The sequence below is a fragment of the Erithacus rubecula genome (assembly GCF_903797595.1).
Source record: "Erithacus rubecula genome assembly, chromosome: 1".
In the NCBI taxonomy this organism is placed as follows: Eukaryota; Metazoa; Chordata; class Aves; order Passeriformes; family Muscicapidae; genus Erithacus; species Erithacus rubecula.
The window spans coordinates 69,311,634-69,334,571 of record NC_136658.1 but is presented as its reverse complement, the minus strand read 5'-3'; the positions used below and the strand labels follow the sequence as shown (position 1 = coordinate 69,334,571).

General features: G+C 36.6%; 1 protein-coding gene across 4 annotated transcripts in view; it reads right to left on the bottom strand.

Annotated features, from left to right (window-relative positions):
* The window catches only part of FNDC3A (fibronectin type III domain containing 3A), a 110,756-nt gene that overhangs the window by 59,742 nt on the left and 28,076 nt on the right, over positions 1 to 22,938 (bottom strand). For 2 of the 4 annotated variants that reach the window (XM_079318836.1, XM_079318835.1), the window contains exon 3: positions 12,193 to 12,268. The exons of 1 other annotated variant lie outside the window; for it this stretch is intronic. In XM_079318836.1, the coding sequence (XP_079174962.1) occupies positions 12,193 to 12,268 (76 nt within the window). Of the gene's footprint in view, positions 1 to 12,192; positions 12,269 to 18,278; positions 18,370 to 22,938 lie in introns of all 4 variants that reach the window. One more of the 4 variants, XM_079318837.1, reaches the window with a different exon arrangement.

Below are 22,938 nucleotides of genomic sequence, written 5' to 3'. Positions count from 1 at the left end.
AGGCACTTCAGACCTTTTTTCCAGCTCTCTGAAGCTGCAAAGAAACATTTACTGTACTACCTGCCCACACCCAGCAGCACAGTAACACCAAACAAGATGATGATCCAGCAACATACATTTATGTGCTTCTGAAAAGAAATCCAAACCCAATACCTTTCTGTTTAACTACTGTCACCAACATAAAACTAGATTTTTTCCCATCAAAAATAATGAATCTGTTTTTTAGTTGAGGACAAGGCACAGTAACTAAAAAAAAATGAAAATACACAGAAATTCTATGAACATAATGCACAATTGGAAAGCTATCGTGGAGAAACCAGTGCTCTTGTACAGCATTTGAAAGATCTGACAGAGGGATGAACAGAGAAAGCTGTGTGGGCATATTAATAATCTACTATGTGTCATACCTTTGCTGGAAAGTGATGCAAGGAAACTTTGATGTGTATATAGCTGCAATTGAAATAAAAGATAGGGTATTTCCAAGGTACATTTTCATCCTGTTAATGCAATTTTCCTTTTCATAATCATTAGAAGGGTGTGGTGAGCATAAAACCATACCTTTCACAAATATTTTATTGAAACTGCTACACGGATATCATGTCAGATTTACAACCTGTGTAGAAATGCACTGTTCTAACACACATGGGTCAAAGTGAAAAAGTGATCAAACCATCAATAATCAATCTCAAAAACTCATGCTTGACAGTCCTCTTGTATCCATTTATAGTACAAATCAGGGAAATGAATGAAAGTTAGTCGCACACTAGCCAGTCCTCTGCACCTCAATCAATACTTGTTGATATTCACTTGATCAATACTTGTTGATATTCACTCCTATTTTTCAGTTCTCTTAGCAGTTGATTTTTAAAACTCATTCATGTTGGAAGAACTTTAACTGGCTCCAGTTTAGACTGTCCCTGTAACTTACTATATATTTCCACTCATTAATGCATTGCATGGCCACCAGATGCTCCTCAAAACTGCACTGCCAGCAATGTCAAATTCTAATGGGAGATAGTCCCTCTGCTTCTGAGCTCAACTCAGAAAAAAATTCTCTTTTAGAAAAAACATTTCAACTTCTCCAATTCCCAAACTCACCTTGGGCTTTAGGCACCCCAAGGATCTGCCTGCAAGGTAGCTTTATTTGTATGTGCTATCAGTTGAAAAAATAAGAGTAAAAAGTCAGATAAGATTTCAGATTAAACCGAATTTTAAATCCAGGTTAGAGTAAAAGTGTTTTTTTCTGGTACATCTCACAGAATCTGATCCAAAATCTTTGCCTGATCACAAAACAAGAAACAAAATGCAAAGTATATGGAAAGCATAACAAAAAGAATAAATGCAAACTTAAACATGTTTCATATATTTTTCCAAAGCTACCTGCTGCTTAAGAGCTTTACTAAGATATCTCTCAGCTGCATAAACCAGAAGAGTTAATTCTGTCCACAGAGTGGTGCCTTTCAGAGTACAAACTCTTCAAGTCTAAAGCAGCTGAGGATGCAACACAATAGCACTTCACTTAAATGCTATTTTTCAAGAGACAACCTTAAATACAACTTGTTGGAAAAGCAGAGAAGAGAAAGGCTTACCACTCTCTGTATATTAACTCCTTTTAAGAATTATTAATGAACAATAATATTTACCACTGGTTTGGCATTTATAGTTCTTACTGCATCTCTTTTTTCAGTTGTTTTGAAAGGCACATCCATTCAACCTCTGAACTGTAGAGATCATCCAAGGGAAACACATTATTCACAGTATTTATGAAAATGGCCCATCAAAGTGAAAGGGTAAGTGAAACTTTTGAGGAATGGGCTACTGGAAAAACAAATCAAGAACAAGCAAAGGAGATAAACCACATCCTCATTGGATGGCTGATGAATCAAAAGGGAAGGAAGGTGTCATCAGCTTCTCTAGAAGCTCCAGTACCATTAACCTGAGACCCATCTACAAATTACTGGATGCTATATAGTCACTTAAAAAAATCTGAAGCTCTTTGAATGATGCTCTAGAGCACCTGCCCTAGACAATTCAGTTTTCTAGGATGACTGGAAAGCTGCTTTCTGGCATAAAGAAACAAGAACAGCAGTGTTGACAGCTGTATTCATTTACAGTGAATTTAGCCCTTCCAACTGTGAAACTCCTTATGATTACACTGTTTCTTAATGGTTTTAAGTGTCTGAACTTACTTGTAACCAGTCTTTAACTCACATTACACAGGAGCTGTTTGTATTTGTGCACAGCTAGCCTGCCTATATGTAATGACCTTGGTTATCTTCTGTCTCTTCTTCCTTTCCCTCATTTGGATAATAAACTGCTTTAGATGTAAAACAGATTGCTGCATGTCTGCAAAAGGAAGAAGGGGAAGCTATATTACCACGATTTTAAATAAAGTTGAAGAGTGACATGATCATGTAAGTCATGCAAGCTAACAAAACCTCAGTCATTTCACAGACAGTCAAAAAAAGAGAGCTATTAATTTACTATTAATAACATATGCACAGCCACATCTAACAAGCCATGTGCTGCTGATTCATCTATTACTACAAAAAAAAAAAAAAAAAAAAAAAGGCAGCAAAACTAAGAACAGAATTAAATATTCTGGATTCAAAGTTGCAGCATTTAGATATTACATTCTCACAAGAACAGAAAACATATTACCCCTGCAGAGGTGAAAATGAAGGAAAGGGAGACTAACCTCTGGGGTACCAAACAACTTTTGGCATCAGAGAAGGCATGGAGGAAGAGCAATTCCAGGTTGTAAGCTTGCTGCCATGATTGTGACAGCCTGGGTATGTATGAGGAACTGGCTTTCTTTTGAGGAATTCTGGAAAAACAATGGCCATGAAAACTTTTCTACAACCATGAAGAGTGTTTTCCTTCCCAGTATGTCTGCAACCCTTCACAACTACCAAGGGCCTGACAGTGGCCGTGGCACAAGATGACTGCAAAGGGGACAAGAGTAAACCAAAATCAATTCAAAGCTATTTCTTACTAACAGTAGTTCTGTGATAGAGGTAGGAATAGTTTGACAGCTAGAAACGTACTTCAAGAATGCAGCAACAGCTGGAATTGCACAGGGTGGAACTATAAGGAACTCTCCTGAGGTCTTGTCTAACACCACGCAGCATTTTCCAATAGATGACACTCCAGCTTGTATTCGTACTGTACACAGTTGTGAAAGAGGATCCAGTAAAATCCTTTATGCACAAAGTTCCAGCCTTTCATTTTCATGAAAACCAGGACAAAGTCCATTTAGAAACATTGTTTGAACTTCTACAAAATAAAAGCACCATTTGTTTTTAAATAATCAGATAATAAAATCAAGGAACTTCTTCCACTCTGTAATGTTAGCAATCTTCATGAATCTTTATTATTTCAGCTAATCAAATTGCATCCAATTAAGATAAGGAAAATGTTATCAGTTTAAGTTATGCTAAATGTACATTAAGTGAAAATACTAAGTAAAATGCCCATAGCTCTATTTTTTCTTTTTAAAATTCCAACTGTTTACTGCTTACATTAAAGAAACTTTCTACTTAGAGAAAACTACAAACTACTTCTACTTACTAGAAACCAAAAAGAGATCCTACCAATTTTTCCCCTTCTTTGCCCCCCATAAAGCAAGTAATATAAGGCTATTTCTTTCCCACAGTCAGAAAAGAAATCAGATTAACTGATTGCAGTTGCAGCCATAGGAATATTGCTAGACACAAACATGTCAAGCCTAACATGCTTCATACAATGCTCATCCAACTGATTCCAGACTGAGGCTATAATAGCACCTGAATCTCGGCAGCTTGAGTTAATACTTCACAGCCTTGGGGGCTAGACATGTCTGACTAGAGTAATGGAAACCAAGTTTTAGGGGCATTATCCAGCTGCAACTTAGGGTTGTAAATTAATTTCCAACATGGACCTCCAAGAACCAGTACCATCCTAGTAAAATGTGGTGTTAGATGCTCACGGAAATGGATGAGCTCAAAGAGTTCAGGTGCTTCAGGACAAAGACATTCATCAACACAAACCTAAATGAGGCACTTTCAGGATGTAGCCTTATTTATTTTAGCTTATAATAGTCAGGCTTTAGTTTTAAAATGGAGACATCTCATTTAGGTATCTAAAATTACATGTCTGTGTGCAAGTTAGGACTTTAAATGCCCATTATAGCAAGTGGAGACCTTGCTGGTACAGACAGTGGAGCTTGGAGAGCTATTGAGTGCAAACTGATGTCAGCTGAAGAGCACTGAGTGTACTATACCTAGTGACTAAATCTCCACTAGTTTCAATGGGAGCTTAGATCCAAGGCCACATATAGAAACACACATTTAGACACCTAAAATTAGATGACTTCAGTATGCAGCGGAAGCACTGATATTTCAAACAAATGTCTCCAGAACCTTCCTACAGTCAGGCTGAGTTTGCAGTGTGGAGACTGCAGTGTAGTGAAAAGAATAAAGGAGAAGATTAAAGAAGGTACAAGGGAAGATTACCTGATCTGAATATACAGGAAAATCAAACAGGAAAAAGAAAACCTGGCTGAGCACCTTACAATGAATATAGTACTTTATGAACCCATATCTCAGAATGCATGAAATAAGGTATAACAAAAATTTAAAAACATCTTCCAGAAGATTGAGAAATAACCAAGGCAAAAAATGTTACAGACATGTTTTGTCCATATAAAGATATTGGCTTTATTTAATACTTTTTAAACAGAAATTATTGTTGGAAAATTATGTTTGTCCTAAGACACATTACAATCAACATCACGAGAGATATGCATTAATGTATTCCTTTTTTTTTTCTTTCATTTGCTACTGCAGAAGAGGACAAGTCTAAAACAAGTCAAGTTTGCTTTTCAATCAAACTTTTACCACATTCAATTTGTGCTGGGAATAGAATGTTTAGAAGTCTAGCATTTATAACACTAACAAAGTAGGCACAACAAAGTAATGTGAGCTTCTCTGGCAGAAAAGCAGCATGATAAAGTAAGTTTTTCCAATAACAGCTTCTTGTGTCATCCCTGCCTCCTTCTTTAATGACTTGATGAGACTGGAACCACAAAGACCTGGTCAGTCATCAGAATTAATGGAGGACAAGGTCAGGCAGTTCCCAGAGAAGGCTCAGGGAGCTCCGTTACGAGGTTAATTCTCATGGTCACTCTCAGAGCAGAGAGAGGCCAATCTAAAGAACAGAATTCTGGATTGCTGCATTTTATTCTTGTCAGGAGAACAACCTTGTTTTGCACTACTTTGTAATTTTCATTGAATTAGCACAACAAATTTGAAAGACAGTCATGACTCTTGAGGACTGCCTCTGCCCTACTGCAAGAGGGCCTACAGAATCAAGGAGATGTGTCTGAACCAGGTTCTAATTCAGCAGCTGTACTACAAGAGCTGCAGCAGCAAGGCTTACAGGCAAGTCTTACCTGCCAATAGTACTTGACTTAGGAACTGGACTTGTGCTATGCGTCAAAGCCAACACATGAGCATTCTATATGCACTGCAGTGAGGGCTTAAATCGCTTAAGTCCATCATTATTTATTTACCTTACCAGAAGGGCATTTGCCATATCTCAATCCAATTTTTAGGCTAACCTACCAGTAAAAGCTAGAAGGGTTAAGTCTTCAGCAATATTTGCAAGGGCATTCACGCACCCTGTTTATCAATCTAAGCTATAAAAAGAGCAGCTCCTATTTAAAATTATTTTGGAATGAGACAGCTCCAAATCAAGCTGCTACAACCACGCTTTGTGACCACTTTCCCTCATCATCTTTTTCTCAATATAAAATGGAATTATGTCTCCTCTGCAGTCATACTCCCACATAGCTGGCCAGTACTAATATTATTTTTAATTTGAGTGCAGATACCCAGAAATAAAAATACTTGAATTTTTAAGAAAATTGTGTATATTACAGTTCATTCCCAAACAGAGGTGCTTTAGAGTTAAGCTACTCCTATAGTAGCTCTGACCTTCTGCATGGACATCCTTAACCAAGAGTTACATAGCTGCAAATCACTGTAGCTTGCTCTGATCCCATGCTTTCAGTTGATTTGTCTTAGTTTCCCTCAATGCCTTTTATAAAGGTCCTCTAAATACTTCCACTGGAGATCCTAAAATTAATATGTAGAAAATGGTGTTAATCTAAGTATCCATATCCAGTTTCAGCCTAACATAATATCTTTACTCTTCTACATAGACAGAATGGAGATGGCAACTGAAATCATCTACCATTTAAGGTTTTGAGGGTTTTTTTTAGATTTTTTTTTTAAATTAACTGATACATAAAACCTTACATCTGTGTTTTCAGAAGGCTACTCTGGAGAAAAGCTGCAAAGCATCATTGAAGATGAAAAGCAAATAAACTTCCACATGTTGTCATGCATAATTTCAGTATTTAGAAATGAGAAACAGGTAAACAGAAACAAGGATGAAAAATTAGTTTCTTCTTAGGCTATAGAAAGAAAAAGAGCACTCAGAGCAGCTTCTCTGGCTGGCTTCAGTAAGCTGTTCTTAATGGAAGCAGGAAAAGCAAAGCACTAGACCTGTGTAGTACACATCTGGGTTTACTTGTAAGGGGTCCATCACTCAGGCTATTAAGCTACCTAGAAGACTATATATGCAGTAGGAGAGAACTCTTGTTAATAGTGTTTCATTACTTTTGGTAGTTTGTTCCATTACTAGAGAGCTGTGTATTTAAATAAGCATTCTTTTATTCCTAAACTTTGCCCAGTGCTAATGTGAATACCGAGTAATTTAACAAACAAGATACACTATTTCTAGAGGTGACATCACCCTTTAAGTCTATAAATCAACCACTGCTGCAGGGCCAGGTATTGCTGTACATTCTAAAATCACCACAGAATGACAGCACATGCTTCCTACATTTACCACAGTGGTTTATGATTTGATAATAAGCTATGGTGGTCTTGTGAGGGAAGCATCTCCCAACGACCATTACCAACTAACAAAGTCCCTTCTCAGGAATCTATGGCAACTGGTACAGAATTTATTATAGGTCTTTAATCACTTCCCATATTAATAAATTGTTTTAAAATAAAACATAACACCAAAGCACAAGATGATATTTGAACAAGATACATCTAGGGTTTTTTGCTTCAAATACACTTATACAAGCAATTACTTTCAGATTTTAAGATGCTCAGTTTGGCTGCTCTAACAGTATCTGTAAACAATCAAAACCACACCAAGCCTGAAAGCAGAAAAGAGTAGAAAATAAATTAAAATCTGCCCTGCAGAAAACTTGGGGGTACTGGTGGATGAAAAACTAGACACAGGCTAGCAATATGTACTTGCAGCCCAGACAGTGTCTCGGACTGCTTTAAAAGCACCATGTCCTGCAGGGCAAGGGAGGTGATTCTGCTTCCCACCTGGAGTCCTGGGTTCCTCAGCACAAGACAGACATAGACTGGAAGAGGGTCCAGAGGAGGGCCAAAAAGGTGGTCAGAAGGTTGGAGCATTTCTCCTGTGAACACAGGCTGAGAGAGTTGGGGTTGTTCAGTCTAAAGAAGAGAAAGTGCTGGGGATACCTTACTGCAGCCTTTGTTTAGATAAATGAGGTTTATAAAACAGATCAAAAAATACTTTATGCCAGAGCCTATTGTTACAGGCCAAGAGGCAATATTTCAAACTGAGAGTAGATTTAGATAGGATATAAGAAAGAAATTTTCATGAGGCTGGTGAGGCACTGTCACAAGTTGCCCAGAGAAGCTGTGGATGCCCCATCCCTGGAAGTGTTCCAGGCCAGGCTGGATGGGGCTCTGAGCAACTTGATCTAGTGGAAGGTGTCCCTGCCCATGGCAGGGGGGTTGGAAGTAGATGACCTTTGAAGGTCTTTTCCAACCCAAACCAAACCATTCTGTGATTCTGGAATGGTTTTATTCACAAAATATTCTGGGTAATGTGCAGGTTTGGTTTTGCAAAGCTCAAGCTCATCTGAGAACAAACTAAAGCTTGTGTTTGAGTACTGTAGTCTCAGAATTTGTTGTATCTTCTTTTCCTCTTGACTTCCTTGAAAACACTTTTCAGAATAATTTTATTTCTTATTTCAAAGAGAAAAAAAAATAGGTTAAGCTTGCTTAACTTTTATCCTAGAGCCTAACCTTAATACTGATACTTCATTTAATTTCAAAGCATGAAGCATTTATGACTCATTCTAATTTACATAAGTCTTCTTATTCTATTATGAAAATGGCAATTTCCCTTTGCAGAGACATATAGAACATGGTCTCTCTTATTGTGTCAAGTAACATTTAATAGCCTTTAGCTGTAACTTGGGACTGTTACAAAATGTCCTCAAGATGAGTCATCTTCATTCATTTATTCTGCAGCAGGAAGAATTCATGAATGAGTGATCTGCAGTAATTCACTTCTACAAAGAGAACCCATTCATACATTTCAGACCTGGTTTTCTGAATCACTATAATGTAGCTAATTATTTTATATTAACAGAAGGAAACTTTGGCTTAAGGAAGGTTTCCACAGAAGTCTGTGTACTTCTAGTATATGAGAAAATTTTCATAGATTTAAAAGACCTCTTTTGAAAATAAACATTTTGGTCTAACACATGGTTACACAGACAGATATGTTCCTATTTATCTAGCAAGAAATGCATGGTGTTTTTGTAAAGTTAGAGACTGACAAATGGTTTAAATTGAAGCTGTGTCAAGGGGGAGCACTATCAGACAAATCACTAAGCAGGCAAGGAAAATATTTCCTAATATCTGAAAAATATGGCCATTGACATACAGAAGTGCTCAATCAAAGCTGTCTTTAGGTCAAAATACAGACAACAGAAATCAAACTATGATCCAAGACTGCTAACTACAGAAACATAAAGTAACCATGCTTCTTCTACAGAAATAAAGGATAAAATACATGTTATTTTAATTCATTAAAAGGTCATCAAAATAAAGGAATGGAATTCACCAAGGATAAAGAGTCCCCTAACCATCACTGCTCTTTTGCCATCCTTAGGAGATTTCAAACCACAAATTATTCTTATGAGTCTTTTCACTCAATATTCCACTGCCATGGAAGAGGACCACATTAAGAAGCTGCTTCTCACTTAAAGTAGTTCTGAACCAGTCAAAGCTTCACAGATCACCAGGGAGAGCAGACATGTGCTAAGTCAGTACAACGACCTGCACGTAAATGCAGCATTATCTTCAGAAGCACAGTCCACAGAAAATGCATTGCGTGCTTCTCCATTAATTAGTGCTTTAAATTTTCATTACTTCACTGACTCAAGTACAGCTCTAAACAGTCACTTTATTCACACCTTTCCCTTCTCCTGAAATTCTCATCATTTTCAGGTTGAGAAATTTTACCCTATGTACAATGTTGCCAAAGTAAGGACAGTTCTCTTTAAAAATAGAATAGATGACACGAACAGCACAAAGATTGACAGAGCATCTCAAAAATGTTTCCAACAGGCAAATATTTGATGCAAGAAAACACAGTTAACATTACGGTTAGATTTATTAACAATCCACATTGACTTCAGCAGACAGCACAATCTCAAGGTGAATTGACCAGCAATAAAGCACAAAAGAGGTTTAGAATTATCCAAGGAAGTGTGACTTATCGAGTCATTCAAACAAATGTATCTGGCTATCTGCACTGCTACCTGGGATCCATAAGCAGTTGCTATTCTCAACTTCCACTCTTTCACTTCAGTACTATACATAATTTCCATTTTTTATATCATACATCACTGAAAAAACTGCATATGTGTTCTTTGCAGAGACTTTTAAGTCACAGAAAAGTATAAAAATGGGCAAATATTTACAGGAAAATCTAAAATTGAAAAAAAAAATTAAGAAACATTATAATGACTAAATTAACCTCCCACTGATTTCCACTAAATTTCCAATAAATTTCAGCTGTCTTGTCCTTCTTCTTCTTTTCTAAAAACAAACATCTTTGTACTTTCATCCAAACCATTCACATTGTATATTTCCACATCTTTAACTATGATTTCACCTAACAACTGAGTGTATACAGTGAAGAAAAAAACAAGGAACTGATGTGAGAGCTTTCTTTCTTTCTTACTTTCAAGCCAATGCAATAGACTCTTGCAGCTGTAACCCATTTTGCAGACTGGCAATCCATTCTGTAGACAAGTCAATGGCAAGCTATGTTTGAGAAGTTGTGGCTGAACAAAAAAGACCAATGCCAAGTTACTCTCTATAGTTTACACCATCTAAAATAATTTATTTTATACAAATCTCTACACAGAAAACCAAACAGTAGACAGTCCTCATGAGCTGCAATGCATATCATGAAAAAGGAGCGACATCAATTATGAAAGAATTTCCTCTTTAAGGAAGACAGACCAAACAACCCAAAAGGTAGAAAGATCCATTCCCATAGCACTCAAAAATACAGAAATGTCTCAGAACTGGCAAGAACAGACCAGAAAAGCAACACTCAAAAGATCAGGATGCAACTCAGGTTCTCTATGAAGATTACTGAACTCACAGATATGAAAAAATCTTTATGCCCCCTATTTTACTACCAACTATAATCCACAATTTCAACTCCAGGAAGGGGGAAGAACAAGAAAAACACCTATGTGACAAAGAAGTTTGCAAAAGCTGTAGTACTAATTCAGGATGTAGTTTTCCAGATTGCAGTGCCATTTTTCAGGGAAATTGTAAAGACTGTATCTGAGCTTACACTTAGTGAGTCCCAGAAACAATTGTCTAGTAACTTGCTCATGCTCACTTTCATATTTAAAGGATAAAGAAATCCACAGCTGAATCAAATCACAATAGCAAGCTGCCTACTCCAAAAGCAAGAGGCAACAGGCAAGGATCAAAGCTGTACCATGAGAGGTTAGAACCAAATCTGTAAGGATATGATCTTAATATTTTTGCAGTTCATTAAACACTTCCTGCTTTGAAGACAATCATGCCAGGAAAGTGTCAATTAATTCTCCACCAGTAAGACCATTTGCTAAATCAAAAATTAGAACCAATCATGCAACACATGCCACTTCCCTCAGTATTTTGTGCAATAGAAGCAAAATACATCTTATCTGTTCTTTAACTTAAATTGCAAGACAAAAATCATTGTATTTCCCTCATGTACTGTCAAGTAATTATTACATATCATGCTTCAAATAAGCTGTATAGAATGGTGAGCTGCAACAGTGACCCATTTGTGCCTCAAAGGATGCCAGAATACCATGCAACCAGCACAAAGTTTTGAAATATGGTGCTAACAGACATATAAACTTTAAGAATTATCAATATAAACTTAATTACCATCTACAGCCTCCTTCAATTCAGTTGTTTTGTAGCCAAAGGACCTGCCTATGTCTGGAAACCAGACCTTTCAGCTCTTCTCAGACTGGAGAAAGAGGGAAAGCAGATGGAAAATATTTGTTTCAAATTTCCAGACCAGTATCTGTTGGAGCTGGGCCACCATCCAGAAAAAAACCCTAAAAGTTAGGATTCACTGGCCCAGATGATGACAAGCAAAAACGTGAGCCCATAGCTGAATCTGTGGATACTCTTTTACAACACAGTAAAATGGTATTCTATGTAGCAGCAATAGCTGATGGCTCATTTTTCACAGTACCTCCTAGATAGGCTTAACTGGTAGCTATTCATTTGGAATAGAAAACAACATCCAAAATGACCATCACATAAAGGGATGTTATGTTTAGATGAAACATTTGTATTTTGAAGCTGCACTTGCTAGAACTCAGAAATAAAGAAATTGGGCCCCTACAGATAATGAGAAACTAGGTGGCATAACTGACAGGGAAACAACATCCACATGATAGCAAAGAATAAAACAAACTAAACCAAAGCCATATTAACAATTGTAGCTCTTAATTTCAGGTCTGTGAAATAAATGAGCTTACTCAAAAGTTGCTACAACGGCCTTTCTGTGTTTGCTTTGCAATCTGAAAATGTTCCTCCCTTCTCCTCCCCAAGAAATTTAATTTCATCTAATATAATGTAAGGAAAAGTATTTGGTTTACAGCAGAGAAATCTAAATCTCAATGATCCTTAGCACATAATCTTTTAGGTCTTTAAACAGCTCTTGCATTTAAAATAAAATCAATTTTGTCATTCTTTTACTTTCATCACAAATTGCCTTTTATTAATTCTGATTCAGACTCAGAAAATATTAAAATAAATTTAGCAACTTTACCTGTAATGCACTGAAACTGTCCATCTTCTCTTCTTATTGTAAATGCTTCCCCTGGATTAACTTGCACAAGAATAACCTTAAAAATAAAAGAGTGTTTACAACCATTACACATGAATATGTTACATAAATCTGGTATGTGCAAAAAAAAAGTTTTACTGGGGAAAAAACAATCTTTTTTCTGGTTAGTAAATACATTGTTTTTCACTTCACACTTCTTGCTGTCTTCAACCCACAGAGAGAGAGATAAGAGCAAGAACAAGCACAGATATTTTTAAACAAACATTTTTCAAAGAATGAAGGAGAGAATAACAACTAAGTAAAACAGTACCTGTACAAATTTTATTTTCTCAACTGCTTGGTATAATTAAAAAGCTATTTGTACAGCTTAAATTATTTCAGCAAATTGCATTAACTTCAACATTAATCACACCATTATGCAAACTTTCAGAAGGAAGCCTAGAATTCCATGTTTGACATCAACCACTTGATAAACAGTTTTCAACACAAGGAAAATACTGTGTCATGTCCCTCTTTACATGACCCAAGCATATTTGCACATTCATTAATGATAAAAAAAATATTAGAAGTCATGACAAAGTAAGTGCACCAGATGCCCAGATGTATAATTTTATTTGTGGAAAGCTGGTTATCCTAATTTTGTAAACCCAAGTAATGCAGAAATGATAGCAAAGCACAGAGCAGCCAAAATAAATAGAAAAAAGTTTGTACCAAAGCTGAAGCCTGTTACCATTTTAGATTTCTGCATTTTTATTTGAAGCTTGCCCTTCTGTGAGGAAAAGAAGTTTGTAAACGTGAAAAATTCAGCTAAAACTATGAACAAAAACTATAAAGAAAAAACTTTAAAAACGTAGAAGAGCAGGTGCATTTTGTAATTTCTTTTCTGGACAGAACTTTCTTCATTCTGCTTGCATTCTGCTTGCACATATCTAAATAGAACCTAGGTCCTCCTCCCTTTACAGAAGGAAAGAGATATTTATAAACACAACTCTGGAGCATTATGGCCAAAGATTTACTTTGTTAAATTGCTAAAAGAAAATAAAATCTTTCGTGTTTACAAAAACGCAACCAACCAACCAAAGTCCCCAGAATTGGAAACTTGAGTGTTATTCATTTTAGGAACACCAGAGACAAAGGAAAGGATAAGAAAATGGCAGAAATCATATGAATCTGTCCCTTTCTGGTGGAGCAATTCCACAAACTAAAGATGGCAAGTTCTAACACTAACATATTGATGAGATATGACAGACATTCACATTTTCAAGCTTGGGCTATGTGATTAGCTCAGGTTTGAGCAAGCACTTGAAAAATACTATCATGTTTCATGTAATTTTTCTAGAAGCTTTAGGCTGTTTGAGAAAAAGCAATGAACTGCATCAATATGTACATTTTGTCAAGCCAATAAATGTTCCAGATCTTCTGAAGAATGGCTCAATGTAAAATTCACTAAGAGTCAGCATTCATATTGTAATCTAAACAAAATGATTTTAGTAATGAATTTCAAAGACGACTTACAGGTCTACAAAAATATTGTATTGCCAGAGTTTATTTTAAAGTATTTGAAGGCAGCACTTTAACAACTGGCTATCATCACCTTCAGAATGTGATGAAGGCGAGAAACATGAATAGATGAGTTCTTACAATTTCTTTTTTGGACTCCCCAAGTAGGTATAACTTTTTGAAGACATATTCATTGATATATACTCTTCCCTCTGTTACAATTGGAGATTTTAGCTTGAAGTTTAGACTGCAATAGAAGTACCTAAAAGCTTCATGGTACATGAGAATGTCTCTCCATCTGTTATGTGTGGGCTGGATAGCTACATTTGCCCAGCTCTTTCGGCTGATTTGGGTGCCCAAACCCCCGGGAGGAGCCATTCTGGCTACAGCTGAAGTGTCAATCTGTACCATTCTCAGCTCAGTATTCTTGGTCACCATCATATGAACTGTGAGCAGCAGAAAAGCTTCAGGGTGATGGCTGGCCCTTGACTCCTGCTTTTAAAGTAACAGGGAATTTGGGTTGACTGGTATTCCCAGTTGTGCATATTTATTGTGTGTAAGTGCCTGAGGTTGGTAACCTGGGTAATAAGTTGTCTTGGGAACCTGCTGGCTTTCCTCCCCCTAGATCTCTTGCTGCAGGCCATCCAAACCTGAGGCTCCAGCTGGCAGAGTGGATTTGAGCAAGGGAATGCACACACTGGCCCAAGTGCAAGTGGGCCCTGTGCCTCCTGGCTTTGTGTTAAATCAGCTTCTCCTGTGTGAGCACCTTTGTTGCTCACTTCACAGCTGCTCTGAGAAGCTAAAGGCTCAGCACAGCAGCCATGGTGCAACAGTGAGACAAGCACTGTTCAGCAGCAGTAACAGGTCAGCTGATGGGGGCTACCACCATTCTGACATCAGGATACCATCAGATTTTCACATCTCTGATGATATCTGACTGCCAATCCAAAGGGTGGGGAGACTCATCAACTTAATGCAGTTTAATTAGATCTCAATTCCCAGAAACAGGAAATAGAGTGTCCAATTGTCAGTGGACAATTAGCCTACTTGATGGTTGACTGTATTTCATTGACTCCCACATTCAGCCTTGCTTTTATGTAGTGCATTCATATTTTTACTTTACAACTATTACAAGGTAGGCTGTGTATGCTGCTGACTGTGCCAAACGAGATTCTGAATCAGGGCTGAAAAAACTTCAGATAGAACTGCTGGCTTCAACAATCTTTGTGTTGGGGCAGTGTATGACCAAAAGTGGTTTCTGGACCAACCTTATCACACTTGAAGCCCATGGAGTGATCATAGCTTTAAGAAGGGCATTTCTGACACTCTGCACCTCAGTAGATACGATTTTAAATAAGAAAAATTAAAGCTATGCATGGAGATAGATTGGTACCTTTCTGGTCAGAAAGAGACAGTACAAAAGACTGACAGTCACTCATGGGAACTCCCCTTTATCTAATGAAAGTCTGCAGCACGTAGTCAAGGATGAAAGAAAATTTCTCTAAAGGAAAATGTAACATGGTTTTTACACAGCATCATGTTCTAGGTGAAAAAAATTAAAAATCCATGGGTTGCTTATTTTTAAGTCTTTCATCTCATTTGAGGTGCAGGCTTGTAAACCCCACCAGCCAACATGTTTCTTCATGCACCTTGACATCAGTACTACTGAAAACCAGGGCCTGAGTCTTTCACACTGAAGATTCCAGATCTTGATCTCCTTCCTCTTCTGGGCAAAACATTCAAATTAGCTTGAAATAAGAGAAAAGCTTTGGAAAAAATCTGATGGTTCAGCCTCTCTTCTTGTGCCTCAATCTTTTTCTGACAAATTCTGTTGCTTTACTCACAGCACCTAAGGTTCTCCTACCCAAAAGCTGACATGCATTCTGTCCTTTGCCTGCTTGTCTAAGATAACTATGATACTCAGGAAAAGACTTCCTTTGTGATGTGTCAGTCTCAGTGGGAGGTACCTTTAGCACGGGCACTTCTCAAGCACTATGTTTCTTACTAAATCAACAAAACACTAATTAAGAACTTCACAATCTTAACAAAATAATGTGAACTTAGGATACTGAAGCCTTGATACAAGTTCTAGAATTATACAAGCACTTTTAAAGCACAAGAAACTACAATGGAACCTAATTAAATTTAAAAGTGTAATCTCTAAATGTGCTATCAGAATTTTGACTCCATGTATTTTTTTCTAAAAACATGTTAAGGCATTGCCATTAAGAAATAGGAATATTAGGTCAACTAGTTCTATGTAATTTCCAACATGACTATAAATTGTTTCCTTTAACCAGCTGTTTAATGAACAACTGTTCATTAAACAGTCATGGTCCACATGACCTCAATACAGTTCCTGATGAAAAACAATACAAAACCTCTTTCCAGAGATTAGCATTCAAGTTGACAATACAGGAGTGTAGATACATCCTCACATTAAAAGCAGTTCTTGCCTAAATAAAAAAGTGGCCACCGAATGGCTGGATTTTGAAATACTTGAAACATCAGTTGTCAAAAAACCTGTCAGTTTTAAAAGTGAATATTCACACTTCTCAGTGGTACTTAATTCAATCTATATAGGCTACTTTAGAAGATAAATCCCAACCAAATGAGCAACATACTAAGCTTTGTAGTAGTTTAATTTAATTGCCTGGATTGGCAAAGACCTCCTAACAAAACGAATAATGCCATGCATTAGAAAGCTCAGTGTATTTCCTGAAACTGCTGTTTGAATTCGGGCAGAAGCTGAAGACATAGGAAATGACCTGATGGTCTGGGTCAGCAGCCCATCTAGCCAAGCACTTTGACTCTAATATATCAATTGAGATGCTGTGTAAGGAGAGCATGTGAGCCAGACCACTTTCTGCAGTCCATCTCTCTTACTGTCCATATGTTTGCCTAAACACTTTGAGTCCACTTGCAATCTGAATTGCCTCCACAACCTCCTACAGCAGTAGGTCCCTGAAATTTCCTTTTTAGACATTTTAAAACCATTTTCTACTAATTAAATGTTCCCTAGGTTCTCTGCTAAGGGATTTGCTGAAAAACAGTTCTGAATAAATTTCATCCACTTCCTTCAATATTTTTTAAATCTTGGCAATTCCCATCTCCTTGCACCCAGTCTGCAAACCGAGTGGTTTTAATACTTCTGATCTCTCCTGGAAGAACTGCTACATTGACTTGATCCCATCAGTGATACCTAAAGACACATCTACATTAGCAAAGTAAGCAGCCCTTGGGAACATTCCCAGGTGCTGGAACAGTCACCTGTAATAATGAATATGCTATAGTAGTCCTGGGCATAACACAGGTCCATACAGAACTGAAAACTGTTCCTGAAATCACTCTTACCAGGCAGTTTGCAAGAAAAGGTTTATTAAAACTGACTTGTTTCATGACATTTAGCCTCAGTCTCCATGAATATTTGGAGCACATTTAAATTACTAATGTGTAAACAATTACTGACAGTATCCTGAAGAAGCACTACAATATTTTTCCTTTTTGAAGACTAAACAAGGGACACACTCTTGAGTGGTTTTGAAAATCTATTCTTCACCTTAATCACAATTTGAGCTGGTCAGATGTGGCAAATACATTTTAGAACACAACAATGCTTATACAAAACTATTCTATAATAATTCTCTCTCTAAAGAATTACAAACTGAATATAATTTTATTGCAACTTGAGTAGTATAATCACATACAAAAGAGATATGTAACACTGACTTGAACATACTACCATTAACAGACAATTATTTTTTAAATTATTATAACTTAATATCTCATATAGGATTTATTACTACATCAGTGTGAGCAGAATGGAAAGCATTTAGATCTTGCATCTAAAGAATCAATGGAAGTACAAATGTTCAAAGAGGAGAATGCTCAATGTTACCTATTTGTATTCAATAAAACTCTTCACTATCTGCAAGAAAAAACACAGGATGTTTCTGCAGACTGAACCAGGAATGGAGTTCAATGTTTTTTTCAAGTCTTCAGCTTGTTTCTAACACAAAATAAATGAATTTGATAAAAATGGCTGGAGTCATAAAGAGATGCCTGTAAGAATGTAAGTAACAAAAGGTGGAAGGGAAAGCTGTGCAAGGCAGAGCTGCAGCCACCTTGGCTCAGCAGGCTGCTCCAAAGAAAGGAAAAACTTAAGGCCAAATGTTAACACTTATCTCCATAAAGGTCTAGAAGTAATTTTTATCAGCAAGAAGCAGAGGCTGCAGAAGCCAAAATAAGATCCTCAGAGGTATTTCACACTGCCAATATAGTCATGGCAGTGTCTTTCAAAAGGAAAACAGCAACAATGCAAAATACAGATGATTTGTATCTTACTAATCTTTGCCATTAGGTATACAGAATACTTTCATACGCAAGCTACGATTATGCTCAATAAGTTAACTTCTTTCTTCATTGCAGTAAAGTGAGGGCAGAATGGAATTTAAAATACAGTTAGCTAATCCTTTTTGGTATGTTTGTTTGCACACTAATTAAGGCCAAAAAGCCCAGTAACTCCACTGAAATAACAAAACCAACCCTTTATTCTGTAAGATACGCACTTCTACAAGCTTCTCTACTTGAACGTCCATCCTCCTAACAGAAGTAGTGATGTACCAGGAGACTGACAGGTTTCAAAATTATTTCAGCTACCTGACAGAAAAGAAAGGCAGCATTAGACTTGTGGCACTATCATGAATGTGTATTCACATTACAACATGAAGGAAAAAGCTCCCCTTGTACTTTCAGTGGGGAAAAAAGTGGCAAACTATAAATAGCTTTGCACAATTATTAACTGTTCTCTGTCAGGTTAGTAAGAAAGATGGAAACATAAACCTATGGACATCATTGTAAAATACTAATATCAAAATTGAATTGATCCTGAAAAGAACCCTAGATGAGGTGAAAGACTTGCAGAGCAAGAAAAGAAAAACAGATTAGGACTAATCCCTAAGCATTAACAACTTCACTGTTTTAAGGCAACATCTTTCCATAGCAGAAACTGTAAATACAATTAAAAGTCCAAACTATTTCTGCCCCCGTGGAGGGAACAACCAAAACAACTGATAAGTAAATAATGAAATAAATGAAAGAGCTGTAAAAGCTAAGTTCAAAAGATCTCACAGCAAGTTTGATGCATTTCTCTTTTTCTCACCATTATACATGTGTAAAAGCAGGTCTCAAAATTTAAAAGGCTAAAGAGCAAAGGTTCTTCCCCAAATAAACACACACCATACAGCCAGTCAAAAACTAATACCTCAAAATTATTTTGCTGTTTCTATCAATTACATACACGTAGTGGACCTGTAAGGCAAATGTGATTTTATTTGATAAAAAAATTACATATTTAAAATATTAATAATACTCTTAATTTATTGTTTAGATTCTAAAAATTTAAATTTAGTCCAAAGTAAAAAAAAAAAAAAAACAAAACCATCAAAACCCAAAAAACCCAATAACAAAACAACTAAACACCCAAACAACAAATGATGGTGTTTGGAAGTATACTAGGTACCCTTTCACACAGACACAAAACAAAACAAATCCAGAGTTAAGACATTTGTTAACCTTCTCCTTCACACTGCTCTACAAAGTTACAATGATCTTCCTAATTTGCAGAATGTTTTCAGATCAGATTTGAATAAGGTTTATGGAAGAGAGTTTTACTTAGCCTTACCACATCATAAGGATCTTAAATATTACATATTTTAGAGCCACTGTTCAAATAATACCTGTATTTCTAACAGGACAGGACTGACTGAACCAGTTTCTGATTTTTCTAAGCCAGCACAAACATCAAGAGAATCAAGTCAGATACAATAAAACTTTATTTACAAGTTTGGTATTTACAGCTGAATTTTCAAATCTTTTCTAGCACCTAACTGTGTTTTACAAATAAATGCTTTTATACCTCAGAGCTTCTCCGTCTGTAGAAGTTATTAGCTACTGAATATAAAACATCATTTAAAAATTCAACTCTCCTAATGCTCATAGATTTATTCCAAAACAGCTAACTGTTAGCTGAGAAACTGAAACTAGAATTTTAGAGTTACTGGGATATGGGAGAAATATTTTCATACTTGCAATAAAGAAAAATAAACCACCAAGTTTGTTATGTCTCCAGAACATCTTGGCTCTCAAACCCATCCTTCAGTATCGAGGACTATCAGCCTCCTGAAGGGAAAAAGAAAAGGTTAAATTTTTTAATCCTGACTGAGACTAAAGAAACCAAAATACACTAAACATTTGTGTCATGTGTGAAGTCGTGGGATAAGCCCACATGAGAACAGGCACAGTTCTCTCCATAGGTTAGCACTGTCTACAGCCACAAAGAAAAGAAAACCAAAGGAACCAGAATTTCAGTGCAAAGGGGCATTTTGAATCCTTCTCTCTCCCCAGCCACTCACCACCTCACTCTGAAGGGGAAAGGAACTGAAAGGGTTACTTTGCATCTTCCTCTAAAAGAAGTTAGTTATGCTTTCTGAATTTACATATTTCTCCAGAATGAGTGAAATCTGGGACAAATTTTCCAACCAAGCTAAAAGCCTCTGAACTTTTATAACTAGAATGCTAGTAGATCTACCACTAAATACATCCGAACAAACAAAGCAATCCTTTAGCAACAAAGCCAATTCCTTACCTGGCATACACATTAAAATACCAAAAAATGCAGGGAAGTAAGATGTGAAGGAGGAAGTGGAGGGGGGATGGAAGCTAGAACACAGTACAATAATTTTAGTCATTGCTAATATGAAATATATAACATGAAGAAATAAGAGTATGTTACATTACAAACTGTGGTTAAAGCACACTTACATGTAACTATATAGTAAGAGACAGTTCCTGTACAACAAGGAAGATTACAAGTTGGAGCAAAACAATTTTACTGAAAAGCAGAGTTCTGCTTTTCCCTCATTTTGAAGTGGTTGTGGGGAATGTGTGTGGTTTTTTTGGGGTTGTGGGGAGTTTGGGGTTTTCTTCCCTACAAAAAAACTTCCTAAAAAGCAAGAGGGTAAAGTGTTCCAAAATGCTTGCATGGACCTTGAAAACCACAATTCAAAGATAATAGAATCACAAAGCATTTCTATACTAGCAGAAACAATACTATTTTCTGAGATGTTTTACTAGGAAAGAGAAGAGTGTTTCAGGTGCAGGTTATTTTTTTTTTTGTTTTGTTTATTATTAATCTTAAAACATCTATATTTAGCATATATTGGTTATAGGTGCTGAGTCAGTAGCAGAAGATTGTCAGCAATCACAAAAAATGAAAGACTTCAACAAAATCGTACTTTTAAATGCACTGCTAATAGAAATCAGTATGAAAAAAAAGACAACAGTGGTTTGTCTAAAAACACTGCAACTGAAATTAGCTCAGCAGTACTCATGAGAAGATTTTTTTACCCAAAAGAACAAAGGTAGATTAATTTTTGAATATTTTTCAAATTTAGGAAAACATCGTAGCTAATACTCTTGGTCATTCTGACCTCAAAAGAATTTAAAACACTGAACCTGTTAAGAGGGTGATACAGCCAAGCTCTCTGTAAGATGTACACTGTATCTTTAACAGTCTGTCCGCAACAAGATTATAAAAGGGTGTATTTCTAGCAAAGGGTGGATATAATACAACACAACTTCCAGGCAGAGCCACATTTATGCTCTGTCATTAGGGCATGTACTCAGAACAACTACATTTTTCTCCACTAATAGTTCCAATCAAGATGTTAATTAGTGACATGCTTTATCTCATAAGCCATTTCAAAAGCCTTAGCACTTTGACTTACTGTTGCTCGCATCCTTTTATTTCTCTCATTCAACTGGTGCTACCACAGTGACAAAGGATGAAGGAAGATTCAACAGGCACCACTCCGGCTGCTCCAATCTCTTCCATTCACTTAATACCGAGGTAATCTTCGGTGATGTGTTGAACACTGCCCCCCCTCCTGCTCAGGGCACCTTAACCTGAACGCCACGCAGGAGAGCCCCCCTTTGCCTTCCTCTATAGCTCTGAATCCACGAAGCATGTGGAGGCAGGATGCGAAAGGTAGGATCAATTAACAATATAGTCACAGCAATACCTACCTCAAGCCTTCCTTCCTATCAAATTAGCCAACGTACAGTGAGCTTCCTGCTGTACATGAATGTATCATGTCACCATAGCAACTAAATCAACAAATAGCTGCTGCAGCATCTGCTTCTGGATCATCTAACGTCAGTCAACAGAAGGTTCGGGTGTAAGAGAACAAAGCTTCCAAATATATACCATTTTATAACTGTGTTTTTAATTTAGCCTCCTGATTCCCAGATAGGATATACCAACTCAGAGTGAACCAACTTCTGACCTCATAATCTGCAATACTGTTTATGACTTCATTTCTCAAGTAAGCCAGAAAGAAAGGAGGAAAAAAATACTTTGCAAAACAATAAAAAGAAACAGCAAAGAAATAATGAACTGGATTCTAATGCACTCTCTCAAACACTGTGCTACTTTATATCATGCATTCACTAAGAGACATAAAAAGAAAGAAGTATGTTTCTTAACTTTGCTTTATAATTTACATATGTCTGCCCTAAATAATACTATAGACAGAAATACCTTTTTAAAAATATTAAAGACATTTCAAATAGCTGAAAGAGATGGTTTCCCTCTATTAGTCTCCACTTCAGAGCTAAACTGAACACACATCTAATACTGTTTTCTGGCCACCTCACATCTGTGGTTTTTAATGCCAACAACAGCAGGGGATCACTGGCACACCCTCACCTGAAGAAAGACAGTTACACAGGGCAAAGCAAACATCTCTCTCTTCTTGTGAGAAATCACTTCAAATACCACTTATGCACCTCTGGTTTAAGTCCTAACCCACAGGCAGACAAGATATAGAAAACTGCTTTGAAATTGTCTTGGTACTCGGAAGGCAATAACATGAGATTACGGATTAAATGTCATCCAAGGTATAAAAAATTTAACATCACTAACATCTAATCTAACATCTTCAAAGGCAATAAAGAAGTGTACAACGACAGACACTTTTATGTATAAAAAAAATAAATTGAAACTTTCTTTTAACTTCAAGTCATATTTCTAACATTTGATCAGCATGAAATTATTTATCAAGTAAAAGCTTTCTAGGCAAAAAGTATCAGTTATTCATATCCAGTGTCATTTTATTATTAAAAATAACTACTTTCAGTTTTCAAAACAGATGTTTTTTCCACCCATCT